Below are 20,486 nucleotides of genomic sequence, written 5' to 3' on the forward strand. Positions count from 1 at the left end.
GGGCCGGGGCATTTTTGAATTTTTCAGTACAGTATATTACATTGATTAATAAAGAAGAGAGTAGTTTGTCATTGAGTGTAACTGATACAACAGTACTATACATCGCTACTATCATCTGTCTGTCACTCTATTAGACAGTAACTTTTTATTCCTACTACTATTGCATCACTGGTAAAACAATTTCTGTAAGGTGTTACTATAGAAGACTCGTCTGAAAGATATCGCAAGATCGAGTTTCGAGAAATATTACTATCATTGTGGATTCCATCCTCTCCAATAAATTATGGATAAGAAGAAATCTGTTTCCAGAACACCCACTGATGGGACTCTCGCTAATATTCCTGAAGTTATAGATCCAGGTATTACTATCCCAATATACGAAGAAACTCTTGATAATCAATTAAGTGGGCATCAAACTCAAAAATTAGGTTCGTATAGATCCCGTGCAGGCAAATTCTCAAACACTCTAAGTAATTTATTACCTTCTATAAGTGCAAAATTACATCATTCAAAGAAAAATGGTAAAAATTTATCAGTTACCGATGATGAATCAAACAATAGTTCTGAATCAACCGTTGATATGAAATCAAAAAATTTCATCGCTGGATTACCATTAGAATCAGCCGGTCGCTTGACTCCACCGCAAGAAATTGACAATTTGGCCAATTTCCCAGATCATTCAAATTATATGTTAAATCCACAGCCAAGATCGTCAAATGATTTCACTAGCCAATTACCCCAACAAATATCAAGAACTAGAAATAATACCATCTCTTCACAAATCACATCAATGTCTTCTATCGCACAGAGTGCCGCTCCTTCAACTAATCCTTGGGGTTCAACAAACGCTAATCCACTACCCACGAATGATCCTTTACAACAGCATATCTTACAACAAATAGGCTCAAACAATAACAATAATGCCACCACCAGCAATAATAACGCTTCTTTGAATGACTACACAAAATCTGCATATTACGATGCCTTAGTGCCATCTATCTCCAATAATATACCTACGGAAAATAACATCAATACAACTACAGGAGGTGGAACTGTCGTTAATAACCTTACTGTCCCAACATCAAATAACAATGCAATGTGGGTGAACAGGCAACGTTCACAATCAAATACTTCCAGTATCTACATGGATGCTCAGTTTTACGATCAACAACAACCAGCTAGAACACAAGCTATATCCAATTTTGCAATGGCCCCACAAGGTGCTGAACCACCTTTGGTAAGTGATGAAATTGATCCAAGATCCATAAACTGGGTCTCCATGGATCCAAGTGTCCCTTCCATAAATCAGATTGGTAACTTATTACCAACAAACACCATCTCAATTTCGAACGTTTATCCATTACAGCATCAGCAACCCCTTCTGAATAATGCTGTCAATCTAACTAGTACTTCTTTGGCAACTTTGTGTTCCAAGTTTGGCAGAGTAATCTCTGCTAGAACTTTGAAAGGAATTCATATTGCTCTAGTAGAATTCGAAACTGTTGAAAGTGCTCTCCGTGCTCTTGACAATTTACAGGGAAAAGAAGTTTCCAAAATTGGTGCTCCAAGTGCCATATCGTTTGCAAAGATATTACCAATGCATCAAAATTCTACTACTTATATGGTACCCCAAGCTATCAACGAAAAAAATGGCCCACAGCCTTTATTGCAAGAACAATTATTTAATGGTTCAGTAACTTTCCAACAACACGGAGGAATCTCCATTCCTGTCTTCAACCAATACCATCATCCACAGCAACAACAGCAACAGCAACAGCAACAGCAACAGCAACAACAACAGCAGCAACAACCACCCGCTGAAATACAGCAACCATTAGGCCATAACTATTCATATTCTGCTCACACAATTTCAGAAAAGGAACAGTGTCCATTCCCATTACCTCCACCTAATGCCAAAGACCAAAAGCAAGAATTAAAAAAAATCATCGATTCATTTGAAACAAAACATGACTCCTTACAAATTCAAAATTTATTAACAAAAGTTTCTAAATTTGATGGTACCTCAGATACAACAAATTTCGGTCCCTTACCTGAGTCATTAACTACCAAACAGTTTGATGCACCTAAATTGCGTGAATTGCGTAAAAGCATCGATTCAGATTCTATGTCAAACTTAGAATTAGAACAGTTAGCTTTGGCTATGTTGGACGAGTTACCAGAATTGAGTTCAGATTATCTGGGTAATACCATTGCACAAAAGTTATTCGAATGCTCTTCTGATATTGTTAAAGACATTATGCTTAGGAAAACAAGTCCTTATTTAACTTCCATGGGGGTTCACAAAAATGGTACATGGGCTTGTCAAAAAATGATAACTATGGCAACTTCTGCAAGACAGATTATGTTAGTCACAAAGGGTATTGAGAAATACTGTACACCACTTTTTACAGATCAATTCGGGAACTATGTTATCCAATGTGTCTTGAAGTTTGGATTCCCATGGAATAGTTTTATTTTTGAAAGTATTATTGCTAACTTCTGGACTATTGTACAAAATAGATATGGTGCTCGTGCTGTTAGAGCGTGCGTAGAGGCCCACGATGTTGTCACCACTGAACAGACCCTAGTTTTGAGCAGTATGATTGTGTTATATGCAGAATATTTGGCCACCAATAGTAATGGTACACTTCTACTAACCTGGTTCTTGGATACTTGTGTCTTACCAAAGAGACATTCCATTTTGGTTCCTAGATTGATTGATCATATCCTAGACTTATGTCGTCATAAATTGGCATCACTAACTGTCCTTAAGATTCTAAATTTTAGAGGAGATGATAGTGCAAGAAAACAAACGTTACAAGCAATCTTTGGCGATCAAAATTCTGATGAGCCTCCAACGCAGCTGCAACAAATCCTTCATGATACGAATTATGGACCTACATTCATCTACAAAGTTCTGTCAATGCCATTATTGGAAGATGACGTCAGATCTCACGTTATCAATCAAGTACGCAAGATACTCACGGAGAACCCACCGCCACAACAACATCGTCGGTTGATGGAAGAAGTCGGTCTAACTCCAGTTAACGTGCAAGCGCAGAATTTACCTACCAAACATAGGAAAAGTACTTCACATGCATTTACACCAGATTCAACAGCTAACCATATTAGGGGCTTATCCATGTCAAGTGTTCGCAGCAGTGGTAATCCGGGGGCGAACAATGGCGCCTCTAGAGCTTCCAGTCTGATGCCTCTAGCCGCAGCGAACCAGGCAGCAATGACATCTGCAGCGCCACCTGGCAATCCTCTAGCGTACTATAATTATCCAGGTGTATTTCCAAGCGGGTATACTGGTTCCAATACATACTTAATGAATAATGATGAATTAACCTCACAGCTAGAAATGTTGAACTTGAACAATAATAACACGCCAATATCGTTACCAAAATTAAGTTTTGCAAATTCCAGTACTATACTGGATCGTTCAAATGGTACCAATGCCGGTGTTGATCAAGGTGCGTATGGTTTCTGAATATGCTTTTTCCGCACATTTTATGTCCTTTCATATGGGTAATATATATACATTCAAGAATATTTTTTCTGGCTTTCCTTCATTTTAGAATATATAATATGAAGTTTCTTATATTCAATATAAATCTCAATATAAACGATTCAAGTATCTAGCGTCAGATACAGGGAATACTTTATTTTTTAATAGCAATCAATTTATCATATTTAAAGAAAGAGTCTGAAATGATGAGACATATCATAAGGACTCACAAAATGAGTCACAAGTTAACATACTTATGTGATTCCCATGCTACTTGACTATGATTCAATAACTGAAACATATAGCCAGAATATCACAGCTGCATCGCGTCCTTCGTGACCTTTTTACTATGTTGATTGCATATCTTATGTTTGTCCGACCCACTGACACGCATTTTGCTCGATGCATCAAATGCGACCCCTCCTCCCAAACTAGGAGTCCCAAATTAGGAAATTAATTAACAGCGCAAAAAAAAATATATAGATGAAGAACAACTTTTACTATTAAGAAATCTTTGTGAGAGCAGTGAAACAGGCATCTAACCTACCTACCCATCATTCTATAAATCGAATTCCTTAGATTTAGGAACTATTATCATTTTTAGATTGCTCTCAGAAAGTTCTAACTTGGTGAGAACGCAAACCTTTGGAGCATTCCAATTTTGAAATAATATAATATATTCTAATTGATTAATTTTACCATCTGCATTCCAGTGATAGAAGACTAGGCACATAAACTGTACTATGAATCCAAATAACTTCAATAATAGATTTCCTTTTAATAATCTAGTGTCATCCGATCCTGGTCAGCAGCAGGCAACTCAAAATTTACAACACGGTCAGTTCAGTACCTCTGAGCTAATTCCTGATAGATCATTAACTGATCTCCGATCGACATCTAATCCAAATGGCGCAGCTATTCAAAACCAGCTACGAAGTAGTGGAAATCATATGGCCTTTTTGAGGGATCCTAATAGTTTTACAACTGATAATAATAATGATAATAATAATAATAATGTTGCCCACTCATTGCAAAACAGTAGTAATAATATTAACAATAACTTTATTAATCTCTCACAATTAAATTATTTCAGTGACGATTCTTTCTCAAACTTGGATCCTTCAGACCTGGAGACAATCAATTTGTTTCAAATTGTATTGCAAGAGAAAGTAGAAAACTTTCTTAATGAAATAGAGAATAGAAGACATGCAATATTAGATGAAATTGAACTGGATAATATGAAATTAAGGCAAATGGAACTTGCTGAGAACGCAACTGCCATGAATTTTTTGAATAAACTACAATGTATAAGACTGAGGGCCATTGAAGTGGAAACAATGGAGTTACAAAAACTAAGAATTAAAATCATGAACATAGTAGAAGAATATAAAAGAGCCATGGTACATTACTCGAAGGCAAAAGCTGAAGGCAAAAATGTAGAGAATCCAACTGATAAATTTTACAACTGGGTGGATACTTTGGTTTTAAACGATGCATCTCATCTAACAGATGGTTTACAGGAGGTATCAAATTACTCAAGACAACTGGTTCAAACTTTGCAATCAGAAATGTTCAAGCCAAATGCGAGCTCAAATACTTCGAGTTTAGTTTTCCCCTTACACCGTTTACCTTCAGAAATATTACACTTGGTTCTCGATAAACTCAACTCAAAATCAGATACAGTTAACCTATTAACAGTCTGTAAACTGTGGGCCTTGATTATTGTAAAAATTCTTTATTATAGACCTCATATTAACAAAAAGCAACAATTAGATTTATTTTTAAGAACGATGAAATTACACTCTAACAGAACGGTTTTTAATTACCGTTTAATGATTAAAAGATTAAATTTCTCTTTTGTTGGCGATTATATTCATGATGACGAGCTTCACTATTTCATTGGTTGTAACAATCTAGAAAGATTGACGTTGGTATTTTGCAAGCATATTACAAGTGGTCCTGTTTCCGAAATTTTGAAAGGTTGCAAATTTCTGCAAAGTGTCGACATAACTGGCATCAAAGAAGTTAAAGATAATGTATTTAACACGTTAGCTGACGGTTGTCCAAGAGTTCAGGGATTCTACGTCCCCGTAGCTAAGGCTGTTAGCTTCCAAGCTTTGAATAATTTCGTTTTACATGCTCCCATGTTGAAAAGAGTAAAAATCACCTCAAGTAATACGATGAATGATGAATTGCTCAATATTTTATCGGATAAATGTCCAATGCTGGTTGAAGTCGACATTACTGACTGTCCAAATGTTCATGATGATAGTCTGTTGAAGATGTTCTCAAAATTGACTCAATTGAGGGAGTTCAGGATTACGCATAATATGAACATAACAGACAAATTATTTGTGGAACTTTCTAAAAGTCTAAACATGCTGCCTTCTTTAAGATTGATAGATTTATCGAATTGTGAAAATTTCACTGACAAGACTGTAGAAAAAATTGTTGATCTAGCACCCAAGCTAAGAAACATATTTTTGGGAAAATGTAGTAGGATTACAGATAATTCACTATTTCATCTAGCTAGACTAGGGAAAAATCTACAAACAGTTCATTTCGGTCACTGTTTCAATATAACAGATCAAGGAGTCAGAGTGCTTGTTCAATCATGCCCAAGAATACAGTACGTAGATTTCGCATGTTGTACGAACTTGACTAATAGAACCTTATACGAGCTTTCAGATTTGAGTAAATTGAAAAGAATTGGTTTAGTCAAGTGCTCACAAATGACCGATGAAGGCTTACTGAACATGATTTCCTTGCGTGGAAGGAATGATAGCTTAGAGAGAGTCCACTTGTCATATTGTTCAAATCTAACCATTTATCCTATCTACGAACTGTTAATGGCATGTCCAAGACTTTCTCATTTGTCACTAACTGCAGTCCCATCATTTTTGAGGCCTGATATTACTCAGTTTTGCAGGCCTGCTCCTAGTGATTTTAGTGACAATCAACGTCAAATATTTTGTGTCTTTTCCGGAAAAGGCGTACATAAACTGCGTCATTATCTTATGAGTCTAACTACACCAACAAATGGTCCTCAAACTGATATCAATGAGGTTCTATCCAAGTACATTGTTTCACATAACTTACTTCAATCAAATGAAGGCTTGGAAACGGGAATATCGAGAATTACAGGTGAGTTAAATCAAGATTCTGCAGCAATATTGGCGGCCGCTGGACTGTCGCATATTCCTGGACTGACAGCTGACATGACCTTCCAAAATATCAATTTCGAGCGATTGGATGAGGTGTTTAGCTGGTATGATAATACATATAAGGGAGAGCTCAGCATTAATAAGGACGAGCTAAACAATTTGATGTCTCTTGTCGATAAAAAGTTCATTGAAGATCCATTTAATAGTGAATACGATGATATTGACCCCGAAATTGCAGCTGGAGCAAACAGAGATCTGAATAGTGATATGTGCCACATTGTCAGAAGATTTCACGAGCTGGATGAGCATATTGATGACTTTGAAGTCAATGTCGCAAGTTTGGCTCGAGTGCAATATCAATTTACAGGCTTTTTGCTCCATGAAATGGCCCAAACTTTTATTCAAATGGTGGAATTGAATAGATTAATCAACCTTGTACAAGATAGAGTTTACGAGGCGAAAATCGAGAGGGATCTAAAAGGATTATACATATGGAGAATATTGTTTGCAGATAAATTCACCGAATTGTTACATAAATTCAAAATTTCGACTGTTGTACTAAGGCTATATTTAAAAGATAGTATTATGCTCTTAACAAGACAAAGAGAAATTGCCCTTGCAAATGAGAGAAATGTGTGGAATAATACAGAAACCAACAATAATAATATTAACTTGAATATGAACCTAATGGGTGCTATTGATGAGTCCAATAACGACAACGCCACAGCCAACAATTTCACCCGCTTGAATGATCCAACGAGGGAGGGTGTTGGATTCTGGCAACAACTAGGTGAAAGAGTGCCGTTAACTGCTGACCAGATGAGAATAATCCAATTTGGAATACGAAACCCTCAAAACGACCAAAACGACCAAAATCTGGGGCAAGATGTTGTTAGTGATGTACAAATGGAAGATCGTTCAGAAACTCCTGATGAAGAGGAAGAAGCTTAATAGTATATACTTGTATATATGCAGATCTAACAATATTATATAATAAATTCTGATATATCTCGAGTCCGTGTCATGTTGTATCTCGTAACCTCTCCTGCTACCTTCGATAGAAAATAGCACCAATTCACTATATTTTCATGTAATCCCAAATCTCTTTGCCAAATCCAGAAGTATCTCATCATTTTCATCAGAATTTTCATCCAGAGAATTGATAATACTCTTGGCTAAATGAAGCTGGTTTTGTAGCATTTCAAGTTTTTTAGAGGAGTCTCTCAAAAATTCATCATGAATCGTGTGAATTTTCTCATCAAGCCAGCTAGCAAAAGTTGAATTCATCTCCCCACCTGGCATTTTATTGATAAAAAAAGTCAAATCACCATCCTTATCATTGTTCAGTGAGGAGTCATTCCTGTTGATATACTGCAGTAGATTATGCAAATATATCTTAACAATATTCTTGTCACTATCAACATCGAGAAAGTTATTGATAGTAATAGGTTCCCATCCTTGCACAGTTTCGAAAGATTTTTTAATTTCTGGTACTTCTTTATCCTCTGTGACGGCCAGTTTGATGGAATTGTCTTCCTTAGTGGGAGAAAGATTACGAGAGTTTGCAAAATNNTTCCGATGCCTAAGTACTTGCCGATCAGACTGTTTCGAGGACGGCGGAATACTTCTTTGTATTGGGCTTGCTATAGGAGTTGATACAGCAGAAGATATGACACTTGAGGATGATGAGGAATTTGAAAGGTTTGCGTTTAGTTCCACATCCTTTGGTATCAATTCAAATTTAGCTCGAAGGGTCACATTTCCTTCCACTTTACGTTGATTATTTTGTTGTATCGGCGTGCTTTCGAAAGTGTTCCTCTCAGGACCATCCAAATTGTTCAATTCATACATTTTTTCGTTAGGTTTATGTCTGATAGGTGTCATATCCTGCTTACTAGAATGGACCTCTCGATGTTCTAATATCTTGCCGATAGAAGTGTCTACCACAAAATTCTTATTTCTCATCGCCGTACCAACAATTGACCTTTCTCTGACCATCTGTGTATCGTTTGAATGTTCTACATGTTCCTCATTGGCAACGTTAGTCACTACCGTATTAGCAAAAGCAGAAATTGTTGGTTCTTCAGAGTCTTTTCTCGAATGACTTAGGTGAGGGATACTACTCATAAAATCATCATCTTTAAAACTTCTCGAACGAGTAGGTGACTCTTTTACCATGATGCCAGAGACAGCTGTTACAAACTCGGGCGAGGACTTACCTTTTGAGACTGGAGATGGAGAGAATTCTAAGTTAGGCTTCACATGCAATAACGCCGGTGTATCTGCCTGTACTGACTCCGTTTGCTCTTTTGATTGAACAACTGAAGTGGTTTGCATTGGTATATTAAAGCTACTATGGCCTTGATTACTAAAGCTAAAATCATCTATGCTGTCGTCCAAAATTCTATTTGTTCTTGCCAGTTCTTTCTTTTTATTTACATGGGTTCGGAAATTAACAACCAATTGTTTCTCGCTGGTCGATAGATCGAAAGATCTAGTATCATTTGATTCAGAAAGGCTATTTTCCGAAATTGTTCGTTTTGGAGATGCTCGGATCAGCCTTCTCTTCTTTCTGACCGGCGACTGTGATTTTTCATTATTGGTAATTTCATCATTTTTACCGTTCTCTCCGGAAGATAGTTCTGAGTTTTCCACTATAGTTGGTGACGGGGCTTTTATATTGTTTATATTGCCTTGTTTATCTAGCTGATCCATGGAACGTTCACCCGTTTCATTATCAAAAAGAAATACCCTATTCTTGCTACTGCTATCAGCAGTAGATGACTTATTATCGTCTTCAATAAAGACCTGACTTGAGAAGATTTCAGTATTATGAATGACTGATTCTCTCGTACTATCTTGATGGATATCATTATTTTCTTCATAGTCAAAGTGGAACTTTTCAATTGCATCTTGATCGTTATAACCTTCAAAGTTCTTTCTAATTGTTTCAAAAAAATAACAAACGCCATTATTACATTTTTTGAAATGAGCCACCATTGGAGAGTCTTCTGTGCACCAAGGTTCTAATACTGATCTACAGTACACGCAATAGCACGTCTTGCCCTTCAAATCATCAATAACCAGGCTATCAAAGGAACTAAATGACGGATCGTACTGTATTAAACCAGCTCTGACCACATTATCGACTGACCAAAGATCATTTTTCGGATTCCAGTTTTCATTGAAAGTAAATTGGAAAACATTGAATATCTCTTTAGAAAACGGCCACTTGAATACGGAATCGCTGCCCCAGTTCGACACACCGGGATTGAACCTTTTGTCATTCAATATCTTCCATTTTAAGTAAACCAATTGACATATCTTATTATCCTTGTTATAGATGTGCTTAATCATGACATTTGATATGGTCTCTAATGGATCCTTCCGTCTTGATCTGCAAGACTGCAGATTATAAGTATGACGTTTACAAAATACACATCTAATGGCATCCTTCTGGACTTTATTATCGACGGTAATTGGATCAAATATGAAGCCAATTTGTGATAACCAATTTGGCGATATCACTGTATACCTCCACTTAAATTTCTTACTCTTTATGGTTTTTGAGACTTGGAAAGTCTCAAGTCTCCTTTCCTCGTTGTAATACTTCTCCATCGGCACAGTAACGACCTTCTGAAACACTGTATAGCCCACCTGTTTTGGCGTCTTTCCTCTTTGTTTTGGTATAAATTATTTTCGAGTTTCTTCGGATTCTCCAAGTGATTAAGTTTTCGATGTTCACATAATTGATATCTCAAAAACAAAACGACTAACCAGAATGTTGATGATCAGGAATAGAAAGAGGCTCTACAGCTTGATACTGGCGTTGGCTGGTGTTGGCTTGCTTTATTTTGTGGTGAAGGATGTTAAGCTAGCGTTGATGTCGAAGACTGTGATAAGAAGCAAATCAACTGATGACAGTACAGTGGCACAGTTGGGAGAATCCTTGAAGGAGAAAGTTAAGGAGACCATCGAAGATAAATTGAAATTAGACTATTCGATTATGCCATCGATGCCCGATCAACAGGCTAAGAAAGAATTAGGTAATGCGTCGTGGAAGTATTTTCATACGTTGTTAGCTAGATTTCCCGACACTCCTACCCAGGAAGAACGTGATAAACTGGAGAGATTTGTTAGATTATATGCAGAACTGTATCCCTGTGGAGAATGTTCGTATCATTTTGTCAAGTTGATCGATAAACATCCCGTACAAACCTCCAGTAGAACCACAGCAGCAATGTGGGGTTGTCATATACATAACCTGGTCAATGAGTTCTTGAAAAAAGATATCTATGATTGTGCTACTATCCTAGAGGATTACGACTGTGGATGTAGCGGTGAATGAAGAAAACAGCTTTCTTTCGATTCGCATTGATTCTTTAGCTATATATACAAAATACATATATGCAATTTTATACATTCAAAGTAATATTTTTGTTCATAGATCCCTTCCCAGTTCGTTTCCCCTTTTAGTTCGTTTTTGTTATTGTATTTCATTAATTTTACATGACGATGCAGCAACCATTCGAGTTGCCATTACCCATGTTATTATTTGCTGAATTCTTCAACGTTCTTTGTAAGTGATCTCTGAATTGATTGGAACCTGGCTTTGGATAACCCCAAATATCCGGGAGCACAAAATCCTTTTCAGTGGATGCATAGTCGACCAAAGTAAGGCAAGCATTGGATGCAGTTATTCTTTCCCGAGAGAGCTCATTTCTTAATTTATTATTGAGTTCATTGATTCTTTTCAATTTCAAACACTTAATCTTCAGCGACAGCTGTTGTTGTTGTTGCAGTTGTTGCGCCGATTCTGACATGGGACCTGCCTATACCTTCCTGAACTTGATAAGTGATCGACTCCTCGAGGATATTGGGTTCTATATGTCAAAAGAAGAAAGGTCTGTTGCAAGTATAAAAATTTCAATCATGTTAAAAAATGCATCAATTTTTGAGATGCTCGAGGGAAAAAAATCCTCAAGACCGGCATGTTACAACTTGAAACAATCGTGAGACAGCGATCTTGATGATGCAGATCAGAGGGTAATAAGCCGGCACGTGAACGTTTTTGAGGGTTCGATTTATCTTGCTATCGTATGGCATTCATAACACTGGATGAATACCAGGTAACCCTTTTAATGGACACTTCCCATTTCCTGTCACAGAGGCTGCATACAAAAATCTTGAAACGAACTTGAAAACTCCGTTATGTATGTAGATGTGACAAGCTTTCGTAAAGCTAAAGGAGTATACGTGTTGGGAGGATGCACTCGGTAAGTTATGCTATGTCAGCGATCTTGGCTGTTGGAGGCTTGGTTGGATTCCAACGTAAAAAATCAGTGCCCTCTTTACTTTCTGGAATTGTTATGGGTGCACTTTATGGAGTATCAGGTTATTTGATTTCAAATCATGTAGACGGGGGTCTGTATTTGGCATTAGGTACATCTACTGTTCTTTTTATCACTGGGGTTGCTAGAAGTGTACCATCTGGTTTCAAGAAACCTATACCACTGATTTTGACTTTGCTTGGTACCACCGCTGGATTCTATTACGGAGCAAAGATTAATGAAGTACTTGACTGAATTGAAAAAGGAAAAAGCCTTTTATAACCCATATATCGCTACATAGTAGAGTGTATTGATCTAATTAATACGTCTCCTCATTGAAAATCACAATGTCTTCCTGTTTTTGATTTGACTCTAAATAAATCGTAATACTTAATTATATAAATGTGGCTGAATATCATAAGGTGTATTCATTTCAAGAGTATACTATGCTAGCACCTGCTTTGGGAAAGGTTCTGCTTTACTTAGAACTATGCATCTGTTACTGTGTGAGAGATAACCCTTGACAAGCTTTTTACTTATTAGATTTGCTAAGAGACATTCTAATTCATTAAGCAACGACTCTTCATCTGTATTTTGCAAATGTAGACTTTTCTTATATGCTGTTGCAATGTACCGTAAAGAAACCACGGCTTTATTTTCAATTTGCATAACTGCTGTTTTAATGAGTTTCAAGAATACCAATTCTCTTATCAGATTTATTGCCACATAAAGACCATTTTTTAGAATGAAAATCTCTACCGTTTCATTGTTTATAACTTTTTCAAATTTGTCAAGATTCCCATTCAAGAGACATTCCACAATTGGTTTATACAATTTTGGGATCACATCGTCTTTTTGAAACCTTTCAACGGTCTCAAAGTTAGGATATACTTTTCTAGAGATAATTGCACATGGTATCAAAAGTACTAAAATCTTATTAATTTGTTTCTTGTCCCTGACCGTACATTCCAGTAGGGCATCCATTAGATATTTGTAACCTTGAGTGAAATCGTTCTCCACACAGGTGTAATATTTGCCCATGAAATAGTTGAATGTGACGATATTCGAGTTATATTTAATGGCCAACGATTCACGCAATGAAGGTATTTCGTTACCACTATCTCTAGATTTCAGCACCTTGATTAGATTTCTCACCATATCCATATTATTCAATTCATGATATATTTTGAATTCTAAATTAGCAAAAACATAGATTCCAATTTTTTTGTTTTCATTTAATTTTGGATTTCTATCATTTAAGCAGATCGTAAAACATCTATGGATGGATCTCCCACAGGACTCATTGAATTCGGGTGTTCGTAACCGTTTACTCAACTCCAATGTGACTTTTAGCAGGCCTGAAGCCACATGAAGCAAGGGATATACTATCCAATTTGTTTCCCTTTCAGCGATTCTATTCATTAATTTCAATTGAAGTTCAATAGAAGAGTAAGTTTTCTTGTAATGTGCCACTCTAGCGTTCAATTTCTTCTTTTTCTTTAATTCGAACGCATTCATATCCTTCTTAATCTCCATAGTGACCTTGAACAACTCCTTTAACTTTTCATTTTCACTGGCATGGTCTAAAGTGAAAATAGTCTCTTCGAGATTGCAATACTTGCAACTGAGAAACTTGATTAAGTTCTCATCGTAGTACCTGTGCTTAAAATATTGACCCACCTCCACAAAATTCATCGTTGCCGTTCGAGACCTGCATGTATATATCTATATTTACTTCTCTACAGTGGATAATTTTTCAAACTACATCAGCTTTTTTTTCCACTTCGAAAGCCATATACACATATGACAACCACTCTAAGAAGAGCTGAGAGAGGATGGTTGAGCAGCGTGTTACGAGCACTCCGTTGCAATTGCATGAGCTGAACATAGTGAACAAGTCGCAGAACAACGTGGAAGAAGTGCATCGCACGCCAACGAAGCCTAAGAACTTACCGAGTACCCCCACTGTAGTCAAGAGTCCTCAGAGAACGATACCTGCACGGGAGGCCGATGATGACGAGTTGATCTACCAACTGGCTGCTAAGAGAAGGGAAATCATCGATTTAGAAACGAAACTGGGGTCACTGAAGAAGGAAGTACAAGTGTTGGAAAATCAATTCAAAGTGAAACATGGCAATGAGGATACAACTAGCAATTTCAAATCTAAACTGAGATTCAACACCAAGAACTCCTTTTTCAAGAACATCGTAGACAAGTTCAACGAGTTTAACGTCAATGAAGACGAATTCGATTCGAACGTCAGAACTAAAAACGACGATGACTTCTATTTGAAAGAGGGCTACGATTTTAACGACGAAGAAATAGACAGGAACAATGCTGCTGAAGAGACTGGACAATTGCGTAAGCTTAATGCCAAGGACATCGACCTGCTAAGGCGTTGAGTCCGGGGGAAGAGCTGTTCCATCGCAAACACAAAGCACGCTTCCGTCACGAAGCAAGCCTCCACGACAGCGGCAGCTGACAAGCACCAAGGCCAATCCAAGCAACGTGCTGCTATTTGCCATCCCACATTCATTATATTTATGATATATTCATATGTATTATCTCTTACCATATCAGGAAATCCATTTCTTGATACAGTAATACCACTACCCAAAAGGGAAAAATCATAGTCGAATATCAAATTTAATTTTTTGGTGGTGGACAAGAAAAACAGAAAAATGCAAATAGAAAGAAACAGAACAAACACTGCGATTGAAAGTGTCGATGGGTGTTTCAATGGGAGACCAGTTGAAAGAGTATGAGGGTCTAAGAGAGAAGCTGAACAAGACATTGTTGCAAAAAAAGCAGCTGGAAGACGAGTTTGACGCGTTACAGCAGGAAATCTATGACAAAGAGACTGAATATTTTAGTAACAGGACTATTGCCACTGCATCTGGTGCTTTGAAACATGTGAGTACTCCAGGGAATATCATCAAGGGATTTGATGGCTTTACCAAGTCGCACAGCCACCATCATCACGGGGGGACTGCTTCTGCGGCCAGTAGTTCTTTGAATTTGAACAGTCTCAATACCAACAGCGATTTCCCAATTGAAAATAGTGATCGCATCTTCTCCCTTAGCAGTGCCACTTTTATCAAACAGTTGCAACAGCAGCAACAAAGTTTGCGCAATTTTCAGCAGTCGCAACTGCAAGGAGAAGAGGACGATGGAGTCTACGATGACGACGATGATGCTGAAGATGGCAAGATCAGACCAAATGGTAGAAACTTATCCAGATATTAGTCTACTACTTCCACCTTCCAATAGTAAGATCGGGTTTCCACCTTTCACAGTAATCAATCATTAACAGGCATGAGCGAACGAAAAAAAAACAAGTAACAACAAACAACAAGTACGCAGGGGAAGTACATATTTACTATAGATAACAAAAATTTGGTTAATGAGACGGTTTAGTACTGGAAACAATATTCTGCGTACATCACAGATTGTTAAGGATACCATTCCCAGCACTTCAAATTCGGGTTCACAGGTCAGTTTCAAACTAGTCAATAATCCACCAACAATAGCATCCCTATCCATATCACCTCACATTCCAGTTTACATTAGAAAAGGTTGTCTGGTTTCAATATTCAACAATAATGATTATTCTAATTTGTTCATAAGAAATGAATTTACAAATTTTTGGTCAAATGCTTTAAATTTAAGTTTCAATCAATATCATAAACTCTATTCCAATCATAATTCATTCAATTGCTTGGTCTCAACTAATACAAAAATTAATAAAAACAGACAATCTACGTTGTACCACCTCAATCTAGATGGTACTATGGATTGGAATGTTACGGGTAGGGATTCCATCTTGGCATTTGAAAAAAATACAAGTCTAGACATTGTACCATCATCTTCCTTAAAATTTCAAAACAAATTATCAAATTTTAATTTACTAAAAGGTAAAGGGAATCTCATAATCAATGGTATAGGTTCTATTATCAAAATTGATCTAAAATCCCCCAATGATGAAATTTTATTAAATACTAAAAATTTATTAGCAATAAGTGGTAAATCACAATTAGATATTAACAAGTCTATTGCGGAAATAAAATTATCCCATGGAATAGTACAAAATTATCGTGCACAAACTTTATCGGCCAAGAAAGATTATCAATTTTATAAAACATTGGGTCACAACATCTACCATTGGCTACTGTTGAAATTTAGATTACTCAAATATGGAAGTCCCTTGAAATTTGTCAAAATCACTGGTCCAAGAAACATTCTTATCCAGAGTTTCAATAACACTGTCATAGATCCAAGTATCGACTATACTTTACCACCTCTACCACCAGACTCTTCAGAAGCAAGTGTAGGCTCCAAAATAAACGATGTAAAGAGCGACGTGAAGTTCGCAAATGTATATAAAGATGGCCGAATTAAATTCGAGAGTAAATAGGTTTTATTTACAACTCTTAAAAAACTTATTTAAGTATTCTTCATTTTGATCACAAGTCGTCTTCAATATTCTATCGCTATTATAATGCAGTATATTTTCAATTTCTACATTATTTTTCACCCAGTTTCTAATCTTATTGATCTCCATATACTTCATTTCCTCTTGTTCTCTCAAATCCCTCTCAGCATATGGATCGATTCTTGCATCAACTAAGGTTGTATTACGACGATCTGAATGTGTCTCAAGTTCTTTTTGCATCTTGGTAGCTTGCAATTCACAGAAATTTATCACTTCCTTTCTTAATTTCCAGTTTGGGTACAATTCATCTTTCACAAATTCGTTACATTTATCTATTCGTGACGGTAGCGTGGTACTATCCTTCACATAATTATTTATCTTTTGCCTTATAACATCGTCACTACCATGCCTCAATGCACTTAAAAAGGAATCTATTAACGTAGGATCAATACACCTTTCCCTATTTATAACCAGTTTTTTCTGACTAACTTCGCTGGCTTGCCTTTTAAACTGCAGGTTCGCATCTAATGTTAATTGAGTTGGTGCCTCCACCACCAGTTCTTCATTGCTATTCATCCTCTCAGGCCACTACTACTGGTATGGTACCTCTTACATTATCATTTATGATACTCTCCTGTGCGATTTTTTTTCACAGGCGTAATGATGCATATTATAAAGAAAACTAGACAAAAATCAAAACACATTTATATACCTAATGAACCTTTTACGATATCTTTACCAGTCTCCTCCATCATATCATTCATACTCTGGCCCATTGCCGTGGCGTAATCATTCATTTGTGTCTCCAAAGAGTCCCATGTAGTCTCCACGGTTCTAGATACATTTTTGAAAACACCATATGCTCCAGTTCTAGGACTGGTGTGTCTGATAGGTTTCTTGTATGGCTCTTCAATGCCATTTTTATCACCCTTAGGTTTCAAAGTAAGAGTACCCCTAGCGATCAGACTTTCCTTATACTTAGACTCTGCTCTTCTCTCGCCACCTAAAATCATGTCCAACTGAGCAGGTGTACAGTATACTGTGCCTCTAGCCCATTGTAATGAGTTAACCTGTGGTCTATATGGGATCTTTAAGTTTGGATTATACAATGTGTCGGGTGTTTGATCTCTGGGATTACTACCCACATTGGTTGCATCGTTAACCACACTTAGCAGGATTGACTTGAATGTGTTAGTTCTAGTGTAAATATCCCCATTCTTAAGGAAAGAAGACTCTCTAATGTATTTTGAATGTATCTGTGTTGGTAACTGCATGGCCTTGACCTCTCTCACATCAGGAATTGAATATACTTTAACACCACCGTTGCTCAATAAAACACCAAAATATGGCATCAGTGTTTTTCTTTCAGAGCTCCCTGGTATATACATTAAACTCGATGCAACAGCTGGATATTTAAATGTTTTATGCGATACCTTTGACCTACCCAATTTTGTCAACCGTACGTCATTTCTAGCTGTCGTTATAACGTAACCTGGAATTGGAATTCCTTTGCTTAGCTCTTGCATTTTCAAAATATTGGCCTCGCAAGAATATCCAGACTCTTTAGCAAATGCCTCAATCTTAATTATTGGACTATCGTTATTAGTTCTTGTTGCTTCAATGAACTCAACACAAAACCTACCATTTCTCTCAGGCAATATTTTATAAATGAGGAGCTCACCGACATCAGTACCACACAACATGAGAATACTGGAGTAACCATCTTCTCCATATTCCATTATGCTAAACTCTATTGAAGTTACCTGTAAACTTCTAATTCTAGAGATATTTCTCAAATTTTCCATGTAAATTACAGCAGGTCCCCTTCTATCAAGCAACAGTACAGTACCCGTAGAATATGCAATACCCACAAACCCAATATTACTGTTCTTTAAGGCAGTGACAGTACCTTGCTTGGCATTTACGATACAGTTTGGCATAAACCCTTGCTTAACATTATGAGGCGCTCTGTCTCTTACATCTATTATGGTATCATTAATATCATTTATGGAGAACCTAGAGAGTTTTAGATTTAGGTTGTCCGTTACATTTTTATCGTTGTAAAACTTATTTACCTCAAATTTGAACAATACAACTTCTCCACCAAGTTCACTTGCTACTGCAAGTTCTAAAGTTTCTGGTGCTAAGGACATTTCACCAATAGAAATATTATATGCACGATTCAATATTCTTCCAATATTGATTTCGAACATTGCGTTGTCATCCAATTCTTTAGATGAAGCATCACATATTCTAACTGATCCATTACTGTGTCCAGTTAACAACGCACTTCTAGTAGTTTGTGTTCTCATTGGTTTTTTAGCTGGAGAACCTCCTTTTACTATGCCTTCTTTGACTGCTGCTGCTGACATCATACCTAGCCATAATTTAGATGGTACTGAAAGAGCCATCGAGTTTGAAACAAGGGGTGTAGCCCAAGATAGGCAAGGAGGGAATAAAGAGGATTTCGACGTGAAGGAAGCGGAAGGATATAACATAGTCTCCAGTTCACCACTTTCGAAAAGTAGTAATATAAATGTTGGATCATGGCATCCTCCAAAATAAGGAGACGCTTTAGGAATTGGCATAACTTTTAATAACTTCGATTTATCAACTAAGAGTGATATTTTCTGTTGTTTAGGGTTGAAGTAGTATTTTTTCATTTGATCATAGGAAGTGATACTATATAACGGCGTACCGCCAAGTTCGATTATAGTCAGACCTTGTGTATTATCCCTTTCTGACCTTGTCGCAATTATTAGAGCAGTGTGTTCTGCATTATTTTGACAAATCCATGAGACATTTGTAATATTGGATGTGTCACTGGCAAAATTCATTAGCTCCGCATCGTTTTGTGGTAAATTAACATCGGTATCGAATAATGTCCTCGCACCTATTAGTTTGCCCGTATTAGCGTCCCAGAATACTAAAGAATTATCTTCGTGCACAGTAAGTATATGCAATGAATTTGGATGGTAAAGTGACTGCATAACCCTGGGTATTCTTTCTCTATCAATATCTCTGGCAGATGCATCACCACCTGGGGCGTATGGTGGCAGTTTATAGATGAAGTCTTTTACCACTTCCATATCAAGCAAAGAATAGGTAACTGTGACATGCCCATATGAAATTAATAACGTACCAACGTCCCTTGGGTTCCAATTTATTGAAATCACTGGTGACAGACGTTCTTTTGGGAAGTAATAGCTCTTTTGAAGATTTTCAATGGAAATATCAGACATTACATCACGATCAACATCATAAATGACGATTGTACCACTTTGTAGACCTAATATAATCCAGTCTAACGAAGGGTCACATTCTACACATGTAATTTTGCTAGGTGGGAAGACAGTAGTCAATAATGTTTTCGAATATAACGAGATTATCATAATAGAATCCTTAGAATCAATGGCTACAAGATATATACCCTTAACAAATTTCAAATGGGAAATAGGGATCTTACTACCAAAATTAAACACTACGTCTGTTTGTTTCTGACCAAAAACATGTATATCTCCTGTATCTGTAGCTACAGCTAACAAACTTTGGGAGAAATCAAATGCACTGCAGACAATTCTTCCGTTTACCCCATTTATTTGAATATCTCTAGGATCAAACAACTTCGAATCAGCGGACTTAAATGTCTGGCTTACAGCCTTGAATGTAGAGTCCTGACGACTTGCTGGAGATGACTTGAATGGGTTGTGCAACTTACTTTCGCTGCTCTTTAGGACTGGAGAGGTCGCAGGAGAGGTCGAAGAAGAGGACTTAAATGGGTTACTCACCCCTTTCAATCGGTTGCCTTTGAACATGGTTTCGACTGCGTTGAGTGGCCTTCGCTATAAACTTTTAATGAAAGTGAGATGTCCATTGTATACTCTTTTTGTTGAAGGTTCGCCTCGTTTAATTTGAAGTTATATGAAAACGGGAAGGCTTCGGATCGAGCCTGTTCAGGTAAATAAGAACTTTAAGATATTGCTAAATATTAGATATTATTTGAGGATATGTGTTTTGTATATAAGTCAATATTATTACTAGAAAGCTAA

The 20,486-nt window shown here is 36.9% G+C and overlaps 12 protein-coding genes across 12 annotated transcripts; 7 read left to right on the forward strand and 5 right to left on the reverse strand.

Moving 5' to 3' along the window:
• Window positions 1–283: 283 nt before the first annotated feature.
• JSN1 (Jsn1p) lies at window positions 284–3,493 on the forward strand (the record flags this gene model as incomplete). Its single annotated transcript, XM_003958215.1, has 1 exon — window positions 284–3,493. The coding sequence occupies one exon, from the start codon at window positions 284–286 to the stop codon at window positions 3,491–3,493; it is 3,210 nt and encodes a 1,069-aa protein (XP_003958264.1).
• A 761-nt stretch (window positions 3,494–4,254) lies between these two features.
• GRR1 (SCF ubiquitin ligase complex subunit GRR1) lies at window positions 4,255–7,626 on the forward strand (the record flags this gene model as incomplete). Its single annotated transcript, XM_003958216.1, has 1 exon — window positions 4,255–7,626. One exon carries the CDS (start codon window positions 4,255–4,257, stop codon window positions 7,624–7,626), a length of 3,372 nt encoding a protein of 1,123 aa, XP_003958265.1.
• Window positions 7,627–7,761: 135 nt separating this feature from the next.
• Window positions 7,762–10,293, reverse strand: BIR1 (survivin; the record flags this gene model as incomplete). The annotated part of the gene is made up of 1 exon (XM_003958217.1): window positions 7,762–10,293. One exon carries the CDS (start codon window positions 10,291–10,293, stop codon window positions 7,762–7,764), a length of 2,532 nt encoding a protein of 843 aa, XP_003958266.1.
• A 163-nt stretch (window positions 10,294–10,456) lies between these two features.
• KAFR0G00990 (uncharacterized protein) lies at window positions 10,457–11,023 on the forward strand (the record flags this gene model as incomplete). Its single annotated transcript, XM_003958218.1, has 1 exon — window positions 10,457–11,023. The coding sequence occupies one exon, from the start codon at window positions 10,457–10,459 to the stop codon at window positions 11,021–11,023; it is 567 nt and encodes a 188-aa protein (XP_003958267.1).
• Window positions 11,024–11,180: 157 nt separating this feature from the next.
• Window positions 11,181–11,498, reverse strand: STE18 (Ste18p; the record flags this gene model as incomplete). The annotated part of the gene is made up of 1 exon (XM_003958219.1): window positions 11,181–11,498. The coding sequence occupies one exon, from the start codon at window positions 11,496–11,498 to the stop codon at window positions 11,181–11,183; it is 318 nt and encodes a 105-aa protein (XP_003958268.1).
• A 444-nt stretch (window positions 11,499–11,942) lies between these two features.
• On the forward strand, window positions 11,943–12,260 carry TMH11 (Tmh11p; the record flags this gene model as incomplete). Its single annotated transcript, XM_003958220.1, has 1 exon — window positions 11,943–12,260. The coding sequence occupies one exon, from the start codon at window positions 11,943–11,945 to the stop codon at window positions 12,258–12,260; it is 318 nt and encodes a 105-aa protein (XP_003958269.1).
• Window positions 12,261–12,449: 189 nt separating this feature from the next.
• On the reverse strand, window positions 12,450–13,700 carry KAFR0G01020 (uncharacterized protein; the record flags this gene model as incomplete). Its single annotated transcript, XM_003958221.1, has 1 exon — window positions 12,450–13,700. One exon carries the CDS (start codon window positions 13,698–13,700, stop codon window positions 12,450–12,452), a length of 1,251 nt encoding a protein of 416 aa, XP_003958270.1.
• A 140-nt stretch (window positions 13,701–13,840) lies between these two features.
• Window positions 13,841–14,407, forward strand: ACF4 (Acf4p; the record flags this gene model as incomplete). Its single annotated transcript, XM_003958222.1, has 1 exon — window positions 13,841–14,407. The coding sequence occupies one exon, from the start codon at window positions 13,841–13,843 to the stop codon at window positions 14,405–14,407; it is 567 nt and encodes a 188-aa protein (XP_003958271.1).
• Window positions 14,408–14,744: 337 nt separating this feature from the next.
• Window positions 14,745–15,251, forward strand: EAF6 (Eaf6p; the record flags this gene model as incomplete). Its single annotated transcript, XM_003958223.1, has 1 exon — window positions 14,745–15,251. The coding sequence occupies one exon, from the start codon at window positions 14,745–14,747 to the stop codon at window positions 15,249–15,251; it is 507 nt and encodes a 168-aa protein (XP_003958272.1).
• A 157-nt stretch (window positions 15,252–15,408) lies between these two features.
• AIM24 (Aim24p) lies at window positions 15,409–16,419 on the forward strand (the record flags this gene model as incomplete). Its single annotated transcript, XM_003958224.1, has 1 exon — window positions 15,409–16,419. One exon carries the CDS (start codon window positions 15,409–15,411, stop codon window positions 16,417–16,419), a length of 1,011 nt encoding a protein of 336 aa, XP_003958273.1.
• Window positions 16,420–16,422: 3 nt separating this feature from the next.
• Window positions 16,423–17,013, reverse strand: MIX23 (Mix23p; the record flags this gene model as incomplete). The annotated part of the gene is made up of 1 exon (XM_003958225.1): window positions 16,423–17,013. The coding sequence occupies one exon, from the start codon at window positions 17,011–17,013 to the stop codon at window positions 16,423–16,425; it is 591 nt and encodes a 196-aa protein (XP_003958274.1).
• Window positions 17,014–17,141: 128 nt separating this feature from the next.
• On the reverse strand, window positions 17,142–20,252 carry SRO77 (putative Rab GTPase-binding protein SRO77; the record flags this gene model as incomplete). The annotated part of the gene is made up of 1 exon (XM_003958226.1): window positions 17,142–20,252. One exon carries the CDS (start codon window positions 20,250–20,252, stop codon window positions 17,142–17,144), a length of 3,111 nt encoding a protein of 1,036 aa, XP_003958275.1.
• Between the last annotated feature and the right edge of the window lie 234 nt (window positions 20,253–20,486).

The sequence above is a fragment of the Kazachstania africana genome, chromosome 7, assembly GCF_000304475.1.
Source record: "Kazachstania africana CBS 2517 chromosome 7, complete genome".
Classification (NCBI taxonomy): domain Eukaryota; kingdom Fungi; phylum Ascomycota; class Saccharomycetes; order Saccharomycetales; family Saccharomycetaceae; genus Kazachstania; species Kazachstania africana.